A 19,285-nucleotide genomic window follows, 5' to 3' on the forward strand; every position below is an offset into this window, starting at 1 on the left:
TGCTGTATACTTTGAAATGCTTTGCACTTATATAGTATTTTTGGCATTTAATAGAGTTGGTTGAAGAAATGATGTAATTTTTACTGAAGATAATTTGATACTATGTAACAATTTTTCATCTAGTATAGTGAAGTAGTGAGCTCAAGTGCTTGTTTGCATCTCAGCTCCTTTTTTCTCCCTAATTGATGGAGGCAGCTGCGGTGTCTCCTTGACAGATGTTAGTGCCTCACGATTGCGTGGTCAGTCCAGTGGCAGTAAGTGTAATGCTCGCGTTTCCCCCGCCCCCGTTGTTACTAATATCAGAGAAGTTTCTTTCATTAATGCAAATGTATGAAGCATCAATTAATATTGAAACTTAAAAATATGTTGGCTTAAAATTAAAGAGTGCTTTTACTTTTATCTTCCTTCCAAGTCAGTTGTACCGATCCTTCTAAGGTAGGTTGTTTGATCAGTTGGTAGTATTTAATTAAGCAGTGTTACCTCACTGTACTCTAGAAGGAAGTTTAACCATTCTGTAAGAGGGCTAAAATTGTTACCTCCTCCTAGATATTCTACTAATTTTGCTTAAATGGCGTTGGCACAGTAGTTGTGTAATAAATACTTGGAGGGGTGTATAATCGTTCTTTAGTATATACTGATGTCTTTTTCCACCTTACAAGGCATCCGAAACCAGATTCGAAAGTGACCAAAAGAAAATTTAAGATAATTAATTCTAAGGCAAGTTTTTATGACAACTTGATAGAATGTAGGAGATTAAATGTAGAACCCAGTGGTTTTTCTTGGGTCTCCTTCTTGATCATTTTTTCAGGATTTTGGCCATGTGTTTTACGTTAGTTTGTGCAGTTATACAAGGTCAAAGTTTAAAAGGATGTTCTGAGCTGGGTGTAGTGGCACACACTCAAGGTTGGAAGATTGAGGGTTCAAAGCCAGTACCATAAAAAAAAAAAAAAACTTAAAATTTTTACCTAATATAAAATTTTTAACTTTTCTTTTTTCTTTCTTTCTTCCTTTCTTTCTTTCTTTCTTTCTTTCTTTTTTTTTGTGGTACTGGGGTTCCTGGAAATCCTACCTCCGGGCTACACTCCCAGATCTATTTTTATATTTTTATTTGGAAACAGGGTCTCTTAAGCCAGCAAGGCTGGCTTCAAACCTGTGTGACCCTCCTGTCTCTGCCTCCTAAGCGCGGGGATTACAAGCGTGCGCCACCACGCCTGGCTAAAGTTTTTACCTTTTCATTAGTGGGCTTTGGAAGTTTTTTCCATGATCTTAACTGATTCTCACAGTACCCTGAAAGAAATACCTGTTTTTTGTTTGTTTTTACGGTACTGGGGATGGAACCCAGGGGCATTCTACCTCTGAGCTACATCCCTAGCCCTATTTTTTTTTCTTTATTTTGAAACAAGGTCTCACTGAGTTGCAGAGGGACTCACTTAAGTATGGCCATGAACCATGACCCTCCTGTCTGAGCTTCCCAAATGCTGCGATTACAAGTGTGCACCACCACGCCCAGCCTAAAACACCTCCACTTGAAGGTGGTAGATTTGGGGGATCAAGAACTTACACTGGATAGCCTGGATAGCCACCGGTAGGCTCAGCTTCTTTTCTTCAATTCAGTGCTGTACTTTATACAGTTTTATAGTGCCCATTGTGCACATTTAGTACTTTTAGAGTTAGCCACTCTGTACTGACCAAGTAATATGTAAACGGAAAGAACCCTAAAAAAAGATCAAATAGGCACTGTTAGCTGGTCAGTTGCCTTTGATATATGCATTTGAGAGACATAAAGTTTAAGAGACATCATAGTCCATTGTTGAAAAGTATGGGCTTGAGCTGGGAGTGGTGGCGTACGCTTATAATCCCAGCATTTGGGAGGCTGAGACAGGAGTATTGCAGTTTGCGAACAGCCTCAGCTACTTAGGCCCTCTGCAACTCAGTGAGACCCTGTTTCAAAATAAAGAATCAAAAATAGGGCTGGGGGTGTGGCCTGGAGGTAGAATGCCCCTGGGTTCCATCCTCACTCAGTAATGCAAAAAAAAGAAAAAGAAAAAAGAAAAAAAAAAAGGGCTCTGGAGCTGGGGCTCGCGCGTTACACCTGTCATTTACTCAGCCTGTGATGGTGGGCAGGTCACGTAGCATCTCTCTGTGCTTCAGTCCCCTGTCTGTAACACAGGGACGACAGCCGTATTCTGTCTCTCGGGTGAATGTGAGTCGTGTAATGAATCCATGTGAATGCACTTAATCGACGGCATCTGGCTCATCTTACATGCGTAGTAAATGTTAGCTCTTATGAATATGTTGTCTACTTAATCTTTTTGAAGAACTTTTGAGGAAGAATTTCTTGTCTTTTCATCATTTGAGAATTTGTTAAACTTCCTAAACGTTGATAGCTTGTTTTAAAGAATAAAAATTCATTTTTAAGATAATACAAAGCAATAATCTATGAAAAGTAAAAAACAATCTAACAAAAATTGAAAAGGGAAAACCAGATATACCTCTTAATGAAAGCATTCTTGTTTGAGATACACTGCTTGATTTAGGAATGGGCTATTATCTTCTCTCAGTGTTAGCATTATACAAAGCACTTTATAAACGGAGGGTTTATGTGCCTTAAGTTTGCGTCCAGCAGTGATGTCTTTTTTGTACTTTTATTATAATGAATAAGACTTGAAAAGATTTTGTTTTCGTTGCTTTTCACATCTGTAAACAGGTACCAGTACCTTCCTGCTGTGCAATAATATGAGAGGTGATGAATTATATATATTTAACAGGGAAACTGATTTGGTTAACTCCTATCTTGACAAGAATTAGTGGACTAATGGCTGGTGGGTCCGCTTAGGCCCAAGACTAATTTTTGTACAGCCTATGACCTAAGTATGATTTTCACCTTTTTAAAGGGTTGAAAAAAATCAAAAGTAAAATAATATTTTGTGAAAACTGAAAATTAATATGAAATTCACATTTCAGTGTCTATAAATAAAGTTTTATTGTAACATAGTCATACTCATTTGTTTACATATTGTCTGTGGCTGCTTTTGTGCTATGAGAATGGAGTGATAGGAACCAAGACCCTGTAGTCTGCAAAGCCTAAAATATTTACTGTTTGGCTCTTCACAGAAAAGGTTTGCTGACATCTGATATGTGACATTCTCAAAAGAATGATTCCAGTTCAACTATATGTCATGTTTCTAAAAGATGGTAATTAAAATGATACATGATGAATCATTTTTAGCTTGATTTCGCTTGCATTTTCAGCATTCCCATAGAATTTATATAAGAAATTTTGGTGACTGCTGGGGGTGTAGCTCAGTCGTGGAGCACTTTCTTAGCATGAATGAGGCCCTGGTTCAGTCCCCAGCCCAGAAAAGCAAAAAAAAAATATTTTTTCAATAAATTTCTTTTATAATACTGATGTACAGAAGAGGTTTTTTTTGGTCAGATGTGCCATTTATGTTTAGTTCTTTCACAGAGGTTTTCCCTCTCCTTTCTTTCTTTTTCCCTCTCTCCATTCTTCTCACCCCTTCCCACCCCAGCCTGCCTGACTACCCTCTTTCTTCTCTTTTCTTTCTGCAATGGCAGGTATTGATCCCAGCACCTTGTGAATTCCAGACAATGCCCTATTACTGAGCTTTACCCACAACCCCCCTCACAGAGGTTTTTTACAACATTTAATCAAGCTGAAAATCTTTACCTGTGAGCTTCATAAAGTTATAAAAAGTTGACATATATAATGCCAAAATTGTAAATGTTTGGTTTGAATTTTATTAGAATTCTTAACAAATTCTAGTATTTTTGAATATTCAGGCACCTGTGATAGATTATTTCTTTGCTCTAAATTTTTTATGTAGTCTTACTACATGCTCTGGATTTAGTCAGGTGTTTAGTAAATGTATATTAAATAAACGGCCAACGAAAAGACATATGTCTGTATAAGTTTTGTTTGTAACAGAACACCTAATTCAATTCATTGCCATCCTGTCTCGCTTACAAGTGCTTAGCGTAAGTAAGGTATGTTAGAAAACAAACCAACTAAATCTAAATTTTTCTCCTGAGAACTATTTTCACTGACTAGTAACCCAAGTGCAAATTCATTAGGCAGTTAGGTAAATTAGTGCTGTTAAAGAATTTGACCATTTAATTGAGAGCTGGGGAAGGGCAGGGAGTATCTCTGAAGCTTTATAGTTCCTGTAGGACTAGAGAGGAACTGGAGCCCAGATGCAGAGCCATCATTGAATCATTTTAACTGACAGAATGCAGAGTCCTAAATGTGAGGTATATACTAGAATAGGACTGTCCATTTTCTGTTCTGATAAAATATTCATCACTTTGCAAACATCTCAAACTACTGTAATTCACTCAAATCCCTTATTTAATTTTAATAGTTTTTTTTAACTTCTAAAATGACTTGTATTAGAACTTCTGATGAACAGTTCTAACCAACTCCAGCTGGACATAGTGTAGCATGCCTGTAACCCCAGCTACTTGGGAGGCTAAGGCAGAAAGCTCACAAGTTCTAGCCCAGCCTGGGCAATTTCCAGAGACCCTGTCTCAAAATAAAATCTTAATAAAGGTTGAGGATGTAGCTCAGTGGTAGAGTGCCCCTCAGTTCATTCCCCAGTATCAAAACCACACAAGAAAACCAAAGAAACTCCTGGGAAAATAAGTTGGGAACATAAGGTTCCAACAAACTTATTTATAGTAGTGTTATAGTGGTTTCGTTAATGGGTGTGAATAATTTTTAATTCTTGGGTTTTTGTTTTAATTTAAAAACTTTACTCCAACTTATTGAATGAAACTTTATTTTGCTTATAATAGTCTGAAATGAAGAGGGGACAACGTTTTTAGAGTATTAAGAAAAACACATTTTAGCTTGGATTATTATGGTTAAACTGTTTTGACATTTTACTAATATGTTGGTAGAACGATGTCATTTAGTATATTTAAATCGTAAGATGAGTAAAAAAGTTCTCATATTCAACCCTAATAAGCCAGATGTGAAAAAGAGAAACGATTGGAGTTAATCTGCATTTATGTCCTTCTACTGGGAACTGATATTCTTAAAATATAAAATGTTATTACTTGGATTGTTAAAGGATTTGAACAAATGTTTATGTGGGTAGGATAGGATAAATCAGGAAAGTGTGGAAATTGTTCCAAATAGACAGGGAAAGATAAGTGCAGGCATGATTATTCTTTATTTTCTGTAAGAAGATAGCATCTCAAAAAATTCAAAACTCAGCCAGGCATGCAGTACGTGCTTGGAATCCCAATACTTGGGAGATTGAGACGGGAGGATTGCAGGTTTGAAGCTAGCCTTAGTGCTTAGCCCTTAGCATTCTAGCGAGACCCTGTTTCAAAATAAAAAGGGCTGAGGGTATAACTCAGAGATTGAAACAGGTTTTTGTTGACCTGTGATTCTCCGGTCTTAGCCTCCCAAATACCAGGATTACAGGCCTGTGCCATCCACCACACCCGGGGAGACCATTTCTTAAAATATAAAAGCCAGGCATAGTGGCACACACCTGTAATCTCAGTACATGTGAGGCTGAGAAGGGAGAATTGCAGGTTCTAGGCCAGCCTCAACTATTTAATGAGACCCTCGGCAATGTAGTGAGACCTTGTTCAAAAATAAAAAGGGCTAGGGGTTTAGCTCAAAGGTAGAATGCCCCTGGGTTCAACCTCCAGTAACAAAAAAGTAAATAAAAAGTAAAAGTAAAAAGCGGTGTGGCTCAGTGGTAGAGTGCTTCTGGCTTCTATCTCCAACATAGAGTATAACAACGCTAAATAATTTTAATTATTTATGTTGTTGAATATGATATTTACATATCAAATTAGGTTTCAGGATAACTGATTCTATAAGTTGTTGCTTTTGAAAACTAATATGTTAGTTGCATTAAATGTATCATCAGAGGGTAGTATAGTTGTAACAAAATACTAAATTCCCATTATTTAGTAGAATCTTGGTAAAGATGGTATTTCTGAAGGCATATTTTATACTCACTGAGGAATTTTAATTGCTTGGGTGATTACGCATATTTTAGTTTTTAGATACATAGAGGATAAAAACAAGTTAGCAAAGAAGATGGCTAAATGATAAGATGGGATTTCATATGGAGCATTTTCCATGTAACAGTGCGCGAGCATTTTTGTTTTGATTGTTTATCAGATTATTTCGTCGTTTGTTTATAGGCGTATTCTGCATTCTAAAGGGGAGCTGAGTGAAGATAGACATAAACAGTATGAAGAATTTGCTATGTCTTATCAGAAACTGCTGGCAAATTCTCAATCCTTAGCAGATCTTTTGGATGAAAATATGCCAGATCTTCCTCAGGACAAACCAACACCAGAAGGTAAGGCGTCCTTCAGCATGGTCTGCGTAAGCACTTTCACTTAGCTTAGGCTTGGCAAGTATGTGTTATGGAAACATCAAGTTTTAAAAATGGCTCCAAAGTTTTTAAAATGAAATGGTATTTAGACAAAATAAACAACCTTGCAAAAGCTATTAGAAAAGCGTCCCTGAGTAGAAAAGCTCTGTATTTAAGAGAATAATTCTTAATTCATAATTATGAGTCCCTTCAGGGTCTTTGGTAATAGATGTCCTCGGATTCTTTCTCTAACCATATTTGGGGTTACGGAAAGATTTACCTTGGCCTGGTGTGGTGGTACACATTTGTAATCCCAATACTTGGGAGGCTGAGACAGGAGGATTGCAGGTTCAAGGACAGTTGTCTCAGCAATTTAGTGAGGGCTCTCAACAACTTAATGAGACTCTGTTTCCAAATAAAAAATAAAATAGGCCTGGGAATATAGCCTGGAGGTAGAAGGTCCCCGGGTTCTGTCCCTAGTAACCCCCCCCCCCCCCGACACACACACACACAAAAAAAAGGCTCATTAGACTTTGGGATTAGACTTGTATGTATGTATGTATGTATGTATGTGTCTATTGTATTGCAGATGGAACCCACGGGCCTTCTACTTCTGGGATACACCCCCAGCCCTATTTAATTTTTTATTTGGAAACAGGATTTTGCTATTGCTAAGTTGCTGAAGCTGGCTTTAAACCTTGGATCCCCCGTCTCAGCTTCTCAAGTACTGGATTATAGGCAGCTCTTTATTATTTATTTATTTATTTATTTATTTAGCATGAAAAAATTGATTGAACCCAGGGGCATTCTACCAGTAAGGTATACCTCCAGCCCTGCTTTATAATTTTGTTTTGAAATGGGGTCTAAGTTGGAGCCCCCACCCCCGCCAATTAGCTGAGTCTGGCCATGAACCTGCGATCCTCCTCCTCCCGAGTGTTGGGTTCACGAGTGTGGCCTTCTTTTGGCAGCCTCCTGTCTTGGCCGGCTTCTCTTTTATGTTTTATTTTGAAACAGTCTTGCTAAATTGCTGAGGGTCTTCTCAGTTGCTGACACCAGCCTGAGTCTGCCAGCCTCCTGTCTTGGCCTTCTAAGAACTGGGATTACAGGTTGTACCACCACATCTGGCTGAGGTTTATTCTTTCAGTCTAGTTCCCCAACCTCCACCTTGGCAGTACTGAGGATTAAATTTGGGCCTTTGAGTATATACTAGGCAAACTTCTACCACTGAGTTATATTCCCAGACCAAACTTTTTAATTTTTGAAAAGAAGTTCAACCATTGAGTTTGTATTTTTGTTGAATCTGGCTAGTTTATTTGAACTTTCTCAATATGTTAATCATATTTTAGAACTAAAAGCTTTTCATAATAATTACAGTATTATTATGGTATTGGTGTAGTTGGTTTCTTTACTATTTTTCCACAAATCATACTGATATTTAAGCTTTTTCTTCTAACTTTAACTTAAAAAGTCTTTATAGGTATTTTAAAAGTCTTTATAGGCATTTTTCAGAAATAATAGATACTGACAAAATTCTGTTGTCATTTTAAGAAGATATTTTCATCTGGTTTAGAATTTTAGCATGAGGGATTTTTTCCCCCTTCACTATATTAAAGATGTTGCTTGTCTTCTAGCTGGCATTATTTCCAGTGAGAAAGTTGCTATTTTTTTAAATCTGTTTTTATTTATATAATATGTTTTCTGACTGCTTGCTTCAAAATGTTTTTCATTATCATTGATTTCAAGCATCTTAATTATGATGTGCGTTGGTGCGGTTTTCTTTGTTTCTAGTGCTTTAGGCTTATTGAACTGGGAGCTGAGGATTTATTACCTCATCAGGTTTGAGAAATCTTGACCTTTATTTCTTCACATGTATTCTACTTTCCCCTTTATTTTCTTTTCTTTGAGTACTCATTTACAGCTATATTAGATCGTGGGACATTGTCCCACAGCTCATTGGTGTTCTCTTCAGTTTTTTTTTTTTCTTAGTACTTTTTGTGCTTATTGGATAGTTTCTATTATTATGTCCTCAAGTTCACTAATTTTTCTTTTCTTGGTGGTACTGGAGATTGAACTCAGGGGCATTCTGCCTCTGAGCTAACACCCCCAGCCCTATTTTATTTTGAAACAGAGTCTTACTAAGTTGTAGGAGGCTCACTAAGTAGCTGAGGCTGGCTGAGAACCTACAGTTCTCCTGTCTCAGCCTCCCAAGCACTGGGATTATAAGAGTGCCACTGCTCCTAGCTATACTCCCAGACCCATTTTCTATTTTATTTGGAAACAGGGTCTCACTAAGTTGCTGAGAGCCTCACTAAGTAGCTGAGGCTGGCTTCGAACCTGCGCGATCCTCCTGTCTCAGCCTGCCAAGCGCGGGATTACAAGCGTGCGCCACCACGCCCGGCTATATCTTCATATATTTATGTACATATATATGTATATGCATGAATGGTATAGAGGATTGGGAATTATCACAAAAACGCTTCATGGAAGAGTTGAGCCCTTTTAAAGCTGAATGTTGTGGTAACAGCTGTAAGGCTGAAATTAAGTTGGGAGTCACAAAGGAGGTAAACCCAGCCAAGTTATCAAAAGCTGTTTTAATCAACCAGCTCCTTTGGGCGATATCTACCAACCGTGGGGGAAGGGACCAACGAGCCACCCGGTCAGCAGAGTTGCACAATAGAGCAGAAGTACCAATATTTTATAGTGGGGGATTTGGGGTCTCGCGGCGTTTGGAGTCTCCTGACATCTCTGCTCTGGCTTTTGGGCTTCCACCTCCTGTCCCCACTGCAGGGTCCCATAGGGGAAGGGAGGGACCTCACCTATCAATAGCCAAGTTTAGAGCCGGGCGTGGTGGCGCACGCTTGTAATCCCCGCGCTTGGGAGGCTGAGACAGGAGGATCACACGGGTTCGAAGCCAGCCTCAGCTACTTAGTGAGGCTCTCAGCAACCTAGTGAGACCCTGTTTCCAAATAAAATATAAAAAAGGTCTGGGAGTATAGCCTGGAGGTAGAAAGCCTCTGGGTTCCACCCCCAGTACCACCAAAAAAGAAAAAAAAATAGCCAAGTTTATTATGTATTTGTTATTTTGGCTTTAAATTTTATGAAGATGGACCTAATACATCAAATGGCTACTTAATCTATTAATTGCTTAAAAATAAAATGAGGAAAAAAACATCTTTATCTTACACTATCTTTTGTTCTGGTTTAGAGCTTTACTTATAACAGTTTTTGACTAATGTTAAAGATGTTCACATGTACGGTCCAGTATTTGTTGATTGAAGAAGTTCTGGTTAGTAGATAACAGTCCAGATACAATAGCTATAAAATGAAACTCAAAATTCTTAGAATGTCATGTTTGCTATCCTAACCTGGATGGTGCTAATTGCCTGTGGTTTATTTATTGTAGAACATGGGCCTGGGATCGATATATTTACACCTGGAAAGCCTGGGGAATATGACTTGGAAGGTGGCATCTGGGAAGATGAAGACGCTCGGAATTTCTATGAAAACCTCATTGATCTGAAAGCTTTTGTTCCAGCCATCCTGTTTAAAGACAATGAGAAAAGCTGTCAGAGCAAAGAGTCAAACAAAGATGATTCCAGAGGTAAATTCGAGAGGAACAAAACTAATGTTAAGTACCATAAAAATCAGCTTTAATTGTTACATATGAAAAAAGTATTATTTCCTAGTTGTTGTTTTATAGTACTGGGGATTGAACCCGGGGTGTTTGACCGCTAAGCTACACCCCAGCCTTAAATTGAAACAGCCAGGCGTGGTGGCGCATGCTTATAATCCCCACGCTTGGGAGGTGGAGACAGGAGGATTGCGCGGGTTCGAAGCCAGCCTCTCTGGCTTGAGAGACCCTGTTTCCAAATAAAATATAAAATCGGTCTGGGAGTGTAGCCCAAAGGTAGAAGGGTCCCATCCCCAGTACCACCAAAAAAAAAAAAAAAAAAAAAAAAATGGAACAGGGTTTTTTTAAGTTAGCAGATGCTATGATCCTTCTGCCTCAGCCTCCCAAGTATTGGGATTACAGGTGAGTGCCTTGCTTATATTTACTAGTTTTAAAATATCAACATTAGATCAAATGAGTCACAGATTAATATGGAATGGAGCATTAGAGAGTGATAATTGGTGGACTTTTACCAAATTCAGTACATTTAATTTAGTGTGAATTAATTTGAAAATGTTTAATTTAATATCATTTAGTGAATTCATGTATGAGAGCTTGCTAAGAAATCAGTTTTCCCCAGTTGGATTGTTAGGGAAATAAAAGCATCTTAGTACTTTAGTACTTTTTACCAATAATGTTCTTATGTTCTTTTTAGGCTAGCCAGCTCCTTTTTTTTTTTTTTTTTTTTTTTTTTTTTTCCTGTACTGGGGATGGAACCTAGAGGCATTCTACCTCCGAGCTACAACTCAGTCCTATTTTTTATTCTATATTTGGAAACAGAGATCACTGAGTTGCAAAGGGTCTCACTAAGTAGCTGAGGCTGTCTCAGCCTGTCAAATCCTCCTGTCTCAGTCTCCCAAATGTTGGGATTACAAGTGTGCACCACCATTCCCAACTCTAGCCAGCTCTTTGTGAAGAAGAGTTACTTAAGAGGCATCAAAAACTTTGAGACCTTTTGTTTGTTTTGTTTTTGTGCTACTGGGGATATTCCAGGGGCGTTCTACCTGGAGCTACACTTTCAGCCCCATTTTATTTTTTACTGAAACAGGATCTTACTTAAGTTGCTAAGACCTCTATAATTACGTAGGCTGGACTTGAACCTGTGACCATCCTGTCTCAGCCTCCTAAGTACTGGGGATATAGTTGTGTGCCGCCACACCTGGCTGGGGTTTGAGATGTAGTGGAGGCTGCTGAGTGCCAGTTAGACCTTATTTCTTAGATGTATCTTTTCTCTTACTTTCTAATCTAAATCTAAGCTTCCCTTCTCTCTGCCCTGTGCTACTGTAGTATCCTACCTGTTTGCATGCACTGTGTTTGCTCCTGTTCCCTTGTGCATTCGTGTGTGTGTGTGTTACTGGGGTTGACCCCGGGGCCTTCTACATCCAAGCTCACCCCACCCCTTTGTTTTGGTTGACGTATTTGAAACAGGGTCTTGTTGGGTGCTGAGGGTCTTCCTGTGTTGCACAGGCTGATCTTGAACCTCCTGTTTCTCTGTCTCAGCCTCAAATCTAGTACTGGGACTAGAGGTATATGCCACCACGCCCAACTCTAATTTTTTTTTTTTTTTCGTTACTGGGGATAGAATCCAGGGGCATGCATTCTACCTCCGAGCTACACCCTATTTATTTATTTATTTATTTATTTATTTACTTATTTAATTGTGTGTGTGTGTGTGTGTGTGTGTGTGTGTGTGTGTGTGTGTGTGTGTGTGTGTGACTGAAGATTAAACCCAGGGGCATGTTACCTCTGAGCTACATCCTCAGCCCGATTTTATTTTGAAACGGTCTCACTGAGTTGCAAAGGGCCTCATTAAGTAGCTGAGGCTGGCCGCAAACCCAAATCCTCCTATCTCAGCCTCCCAAGTACTGGAATAACAAGCATGCACTACCATGCTTGGCTTATTTTTTATTTTGAAGCAGGGTCTCACTGAGTTGCATAGGGCCTAAGTAGCTTAGGTTGTCCTCAACTGCAATCCTCCTGTCTCAACTTCCCAAATGTTGGGATTACAAGTGTGGTCCAACAAGCCCTCCTGATGGTCAACTCTTCTGTGCATTCTGGGGTTTTTTTTGGTGTTGCTCATCAAACCCAGGAAACTGTGCATACAAAGAAAGGGCTTTACTACTGAACTAGACCCCTAGCCGTATTTTTTTATTCTTTATTTTTAAACGGGGTCTCACTGAGTTGCAAAGATCCTCACTAAGGACCTATTTTATACTTTATTTGGAAATAGGGTCTCACAAAGTTGTTGAGAGCCTCACTAAATAGCTGAGTCTGGCTTTGAACCTGTGTGATCTCCTGTCTCAGCCTCCCAAGTGCTGGGATTACAAGCGTGTGCCACCACACCTGACTCCTTATCTCCTTTTTGCAGCAGAATTTTAATAACTTTTAACTTAGGTACTTGCTTTTGTGTGTGTTGGGGGGTAATGGAGAATGAACCAGGGACCTTGTACTTCTGAGCAAATCCCCCCTTCCCCAAGACCTATTTTATTTTTTCTATTTGGAAACAGGGTCTCGCTAAGTTGCTGAGAACCTCACTGAGTTGTTGCGGCTAGCTTTGAACCTGTGCGATCCTCCTGTCTCAGCCTCCCAAGCGCGGGAATTATAGCTTATTTTATCTTTCTTAGTGGTGTGGGGAACCAAACCCAGGGCTCTACACATGTTGCACAAATGCTCTACCAACTGAGTTATACCCTCAGCCACGAGTTCTTTCTTTTTATACAGAGACAAAAGAAGCTAAGGATAATAAGGAGGTATCGAGTCCTGATGACTTGGACCTTGAGTTGGAGAATCTGGAAATTAATGACGACACCTTGGAGTTAGAGGGTGGAGATGAAGCTGAAGATCTCACAAAAAAACTTCTCGATGAGCAAGGTAAAGGGCTCTTTCGCCAATTTTCATTTTTTACTATATTTTATACAAAAGTTCCTGCCTAAGAATATGGATCTTTTCTCTTTTTTATCATTAATAATAATAATAATTATTATTATTATTATTTTGCCTTGGTAATAGGGATTGAATCCTGGGCATTTTACCTCTGAGCTATACCACCAGACCTTTTTATTTTGAAAGGGTCTCTCTCAAGTTGCTGAGAGTCTTCCTAAATTGCAGACTGGTCTCGAACCTGCAATTCTGTCTCATCCTTCCAAATACTGGGATTATAGGCATGTACTATATCCTGCCAAGCTAATTTTCTGTGTTTTTTTTTTTTTAATTCCTTGTTTTTCTGTTATTTTTCAGGCTATCATTTTTGGATTTTGAGTTAAAACACTATTTGGTATTATGTTATATAAGCTTAGTGGTAATCTCAATTCTAACTATTTTAAGATATTTCTTTTACTTTTCTGAGAGCTTGCCTTGTCCTGAGTATTTCATTCCATCATAGTCTTTATACGCTTAACATAATGTATTTGAAAGTTGTTCTAAAATGGTTAAAGGATACACAACGAGCAAATACTTTCTCTCTGTTAATGTTGTATGTCTCTATGATTAATGTTTTGTATTGAGTAATAAAAATTATATTTATTACTTTCCTAAATGCTTCTTATTAAAATTATTAGTTACGATTACTTGTTTAAAAGATATCTTCTGTCAATATTGCTTTTCTTGCCTTTGGCTTCATTGTTTCCTGTTACAAATTTTCTTTTCCACATCATGAAGGGAGGGCAGGCCTGACTGGATACTGCCTGAGTCTTTTTAGATACTAGGGATGGAACTTGGGGCATTCTACCTATGAGCTATACCCTCAGCCCTGTTTCTTAGTCTTTATTTTTGAAACAGGGTCTCACTGGGTTGCAAAGCCCCCACTAAGTAGCTGAGGCTGTCCAGCAACCGCAATTCTCCTGTCTCAGCCTCTCAAATGCTGGGATTACAAGCATGCACCACCACGCTCAGCTTGCCCCATTCTTAAATCATACCAGCTAGTGATGTTAGAGGAAAAGAGGGTTTCTGTTCTGCTACCTGTATATAAGTATTGCAGAAGGGCTTTATTTTGTCCTGTGTCATGCCTACCCATGTGGCCCAGAGGAAGGGAGTTGTGCTGTGCTTTGATTGGCAAGCTGGCCCCATCACAATCAAATGGCATGATGGGAGGCTTAGTTCTTTAAAGGCAAGAGTTGGGAGTGCTGCTAATTGAGGAACATGGGGAATAGAATGCTAGGCAGATAAGAAATACAAGATTTGCCAGGCGTGGTGGTGCAGGCTTGTAATCCCTGCGCTTGGGAGGTGGAGACAGGAGGATCGTGCAGGTTCAAAGCCAGCCGCGCTGGCTTAGGAGACCCTGTTTCCAAATAGAAATATAAAAATAAGGTGTCTGGGAGTGTAGCCCGGAAGTTGAAGGGTTTCCAGGAACCCCAGTGCCACGAAAAAAAAAAAAAAAATACAAGATTTGTTATAAAGCTACATGCATTTTAAGAATTTTTGTGTTTTCATGAGAAGTTTGCCTTTATTTATTTATCGTGGTTCTTGGGATTGAACCCATAGGCATTCTACTTCTGAACTACACTCCCAGCCCTATTTTATTTTATTTTTTTATTTTGAAACAGGGTCTTGCTACATTTACTAAGGGCCTCATTAAGTTGTTAAGGCTGGCCTCAATTTTACAATTCTCCTGTCTCACTCTCCCAAGTACATTACAAGATATTACAGGCATGTGCCAGCACACCTGGCCAGAGTTTGGCTTTTAATATAATTGTTATTTGAAATACAGAAGTAACAGGTTTATAATTCTGGAGATACCCAAAGTTCCTAGAAATATCTTTTAAAATGCTTAGTGTTTTGCGGGGTGTGGTGGCACACACTTGTAATTCCCACGCTTGGGAGGCAGAGACAGAAGGATCATGCAGGTTCGAAGCCAGCCATGCTGGTTTTTAAGAGACCCTGTTTCCAAATTTTAAAAAGTATAAAAATAGGTCTGGGAGTGTAGCCTGGAGGTCGAAGGGTTTCCAGGAACCCCAGTACCACCAAAGGAAAAAAAAAATGCTTAATGTTTTCATGATTTTGAAAATAGCTCTAGAAATAGCTTTAGTTATTTTCCAATGGAAGTTGCTTTCATTCTTATATGTTTTCTGTGTACTTTTTTAACCTATTTAAAAACCAACTTCATATTAGAACAAGAGGACGAAGAAGCCAGCACTGGATCTCATCTCAAACTTATAGTAGATGCCTTCCTCCAGCAGCTGCCCAACTGTGTCAACCGGGATTTGATAGACAAGGTATCCTTATTCTTGTATAATTTTACTCAAGTACATAGATTTTGTAGGAGTTTTCTAATTTGGGATGTCAGTGGCTTTTAGATTATTTGAACAATAGGATGAACCATTTCTTTAGATGAAGTCTTTTATGGGAATCTAACATAAACTCAGAAAATTTGAGCCAGTCTATAGATTCTCTGAGTGTGGCACTGGCTCCAGAATTCTGGGTTGCCACTTTAACCCTCCACATCGGGATCCTTTGGTTCATCCAGAGTTGGTCTGTGGATTCATGGTGCTACTCAAGGTACTTTCATGGGGTCCGTAAGGAAACAAACTTTTTTGATTATAATTCTCAGGCTTTTATCTGTTTTTAAATTTTTTTTTGTTGTTTGCAAAAATCATGTTAGTAAAGCTGCTAGCATTTTACATGGATCAAGGCAGTAGCACTGTGTGCTCCTCACTGGCATGCATCAGTAACTAAGTCATCAATACCATTTTCCCTTCATCTCTGTCACAAGTCCATAAAATGCATTTTATTACATTTAGCTTTTCCCCCTTTGGTGGTACTGGAATCGAATGCAAGGGGTACTCTTCTCTTGAGCTATATCCCTGAGCCTTTATTTTATTTTAGCGGTACTGGGAATTGAACCCAGAGGTGTTCTTCCACTGAGCAAATCCCCAGGCCCTTTTAAAATTTCATTTTGAAACAGGGCCTCACTGAGTTGCCAAGGCCAGTCTCATCTCAAACTGGCTCTCCTTACTTCAGCTTCCCCGAGTCCCTGGGATTTTAGGTGTACACCATTATGCCTGCCACATTTCAGTCTTTTGAGTACATATTCTTTTAATCTCACCACATGGAAAGGATATGTAAAGTACTTCTGTCTTGCCGGGCGTGGTGGCGCATGCTTGTAATCCCCGCGCTTGGGAGGCGGAAACAGGAGGATCGTGCAGGTTCGAAGCCATCCACGCTGGCTTAAGAGACCCTGTTTCCAAATAAAGTATAAAAATAGGTCTGGGAGTGTAGCCCAGAGGTAGAAGGGCTTCCAGGAACCCCAGTACCACCACAAAAAAAATGTACTTCTGTCTTAAGCTTATCTCAAGCTAAACTTGTGTGATTTAATTGCATGCTGAATTAGTTGGTTTCATCATAGAGTATCATTTTTATTTGGATAAACTAATGGACAGCTGTGCATATTCAAACTTGGATATATAGCATGAATTTTTATAAAATGAACAAACTAATCATGTCACTTGAAAGAAAACAACTTTTTATTCCCAGTGATCAAATTTGACTTTGCAACACAAATTAGAAATTTATTGTATGTATGTATATATGTATGTATGTATGTATGTATGTATGTATTGTCATATTGGGGGTGGAACCCAGGAGGAGCATTCTACCTTCAAGCTACACCCCCAGCCCTATTTTTTATTCTTTATTTTGAAACAGGGTCTCAGAAGAGACTTTACTGATGAGACTTTTCTAATTAGATTGCTGTGATATTAAATAATATGATTTTTAATTTATTATTATTATTATTATTATTTTTTTTTTTTTTGGTGGTGGTGGTACTGGGAGTGGAACCCAGAGGCTTTCTACTTCCAGGCTACACTCCCAGACCTATTTTATACTTTATTTGGAAACAGGGTCTCACTAAGTTGCTGAGAGCCTCACTAAGTAGCTGCGGCTGGCTTCAAACCTGTGCGATCTTCCTGTCTCAGTCTCCCAAGTGCTGGGATTACAAGCGTGCACCACCACGCCTGGCTAAATAATATGATTTTTAAATATGTGTATATTTAGATCATATACATGGCTCATTGAATTATTATTACGTGTGTGTGTGTGTGTGTGTGTGTGTGTGTGTGTGTGTGACTGACTTGAACCCAGGGGCATTCTACTTTTGAGCTACACCCCCAGCCCAATTTTTTATTCTTTATTTTGAAACAGGGTCTCACTAAATTGAGGAGTGCCTCATTAAGTAGCTGAGGCTGGCCGCAAACCTGGATCCTCCTGTCTCAGTTTCCCAAGTGCTGGGATAACAAGTGTGCGCCATGTTTTGTGTACTAGAAATTGAACCCCAGGTCCCTTGGACTGTGCCACACCCCCAGTCCTTTTAATTTTTAATTTTTAATTTTTTTAAATTTTTATTTATTTTTTATTGGTGCATTGGAATCATATATCACATTGGAATACAAGACTTGAGAGGCTATACAAGCACACATCATCCAATTAGCCCTCATCCAGTCTCCATCCCATTTCCTCCCCCTCCCTTGATCCCATGCTTTTTTGGTGATTAACTTTGATACCTTTGTTTATGTACCTCCTGCGTTTTAAAGAGGCTCCATCCTCCCCTATTCCATACACTCTGATTGGTCACCTTAGTTGCTTCACTATAGGGCCCTTTCTATAGCTCGACCTCTTCCTGTTGCCCATTTCCTCCTAGTTTTTGCTGATTAGGGGAAGCAGCTGATTTTTATTTTCTGCGATATTTCTCTGTGCATGCTGTATTGCAAGTACCGATCCCACTCTTGATGGCCCCAGTAGTGGCTTGGCTACCCGGTGGACTGATCAAGACCTCGCTGGCTCAAGAAGCGGCCTTGCCTCATGGGAGGCCCTGAATCTTGTCTCGCTGGCCCCAGCACCGGCCTAACCCCTCGGCAGGCTCCAATCCCGGCCTCGGAGGCCCCAGCACCGGCCTTGCCTCATGGCAGGCTCCGATCCCAGCCTCGGAGGCCCCAGCACCGGCCTTGCCTCATGGCAGGCTCCGATGACGGCCTTGTTGGCCCCAACACCGGTCTAACCCCTCGGCAGGCTCCGATCTGGCCTTGGGGGCCTCAGTAGCGGCCTTGCCTCATGGAAGGCTCCAATGCCGGCTGCTGGCCTTGGCACCGGCCTAACCCCTCGGCACACCCCCAGTCCTTTTTATTTATTTTATTCTATTTTATTTTTTGTGGTACTGGGGGTGGAACCCAGAGGCTTCCTACCTCAGGGCTATACTCCCAGACCTATTTTATATTTTATTTGGAAACACAGTTTCACTAAGTTGCTTAGAGCCTCACTAAATAGCTTTGGCTGACTTCACCTGTGAGATCCTCCTGTCACAAGCCCAGGGATTTCAAACATGTGCCAACATGCCCGGCTGGCCTCAAACTTTTGATCTTCCTGTCTTAGCTTTCTAAGTACTGAGATTACAGGCATGTGACACTATGCCTGTCTAGTAAACTATTATTCTAAATGGTTAGTATACAGTGATAAAAATTGTGCATAGGTACTGAAAATCTACTAAAAGCATCAGGTGGATTTTCACTTAACATCAAGAGTTTATTGATTCTGTGTCAGATCTCATGTTGAAACTAACCCTTATGACTTGGCAAGTTTTGGTATAGTATCAAAAGAATTAACTACATTACTAAAAAGAATTTTTTAAAATGCTGCCATATCTCTCTCTCTCTCTCTCTCTCTCTCTCTCTCTCTCTCTCTCTCTCACACACACACACACACACACACACACACACACACACACACACACGTTTGCAGCTGTATTTTCTTTTTGGGGGGATATTTTTATCCAAAACAATACATTGAAACAGATTGGACAGATAAATGAATAAAATAATTCAGCTGTTGTTTAAGGGTGCCTGCTAGTTTTCTCTTAATAAATTTTTTTTAGATTTATTTTTAATTTTGGATACTGAAGATTGCATCCAGGGGCATTCTAGCTCTGAGCTAAATCCCAAGCCCTATTTTTTTTTTTTTTTTTAATTTTTGAAATGGTCTCACTAAGTTGCTTAGGCTGGCCATGAACCTGAGATCCTCCTGTCTTAGCCTCCCAAGTACTGTGATTATAGGCATAAACCACTATGTTTGGCTTACTTTTCCACCACCTTAAAACATTAATAAGAAGGAGGTTTTTTTTTTTTTTTTTTTTTTTTTTTTGGTGGTACTGAGGTTCCTGGAAGCCCTTCTACCTCAGGGCTACACTCCCAGACCTATTTTTACATTTTTTTTTTTTTTTTAAATTTGAAAACAGGGTCTCCTAAGCCAGCGCACGCAGCTGGCTTCG

General features: G+C 39.5%; 1 protein-coding gene across 1 annotated transcript in view; it reads left to right on the forward strand.

Moving 5' to 3' along the window:
• The window catches only part of UPF2 (UPF2 regulator of nonsense mediated mRNA decay), a gene marked incomplete at both ends in the record, with an annotated part of 103,564 nt that overhangs the window by 10,855 nt on the left and 73,424 nt on the right, over window positions 1–19,285 (forward strand). Inside the window, 4 exons of the mRNA XM_080716938.1 lie at window positions 6,187–6,347; window positions 9,766–9,963; window positions 12,754–12,903; window positions 15,139–15,242. Coding sequence (XP_080573064.1) covers window positions 6,187–6,347; window positions 9,766–9,963; window positions 12,754–12,903; window positions 15,139–15,242 — 613 coding nt within the window. The remainder of the gene's footprint in view (window positions 1–6,186; window positions 6,348–9,765; window positions 9,964–12,753; window positions 12,904–15,138; window positions 15,243–19,285) is intronic.

This window comes from Muscardinus avellanarius, assembly GCF_963383645.1.
Source record: "Muscardinus avellanarius genome assembly, chromosome: 20".
Taxonomy (NCBI): Eukaryota; Metazoa; Chordata; class Mammalia; order Rodentia; family Gliridae; genus Muscardinus; species Muscardinus avellanarius.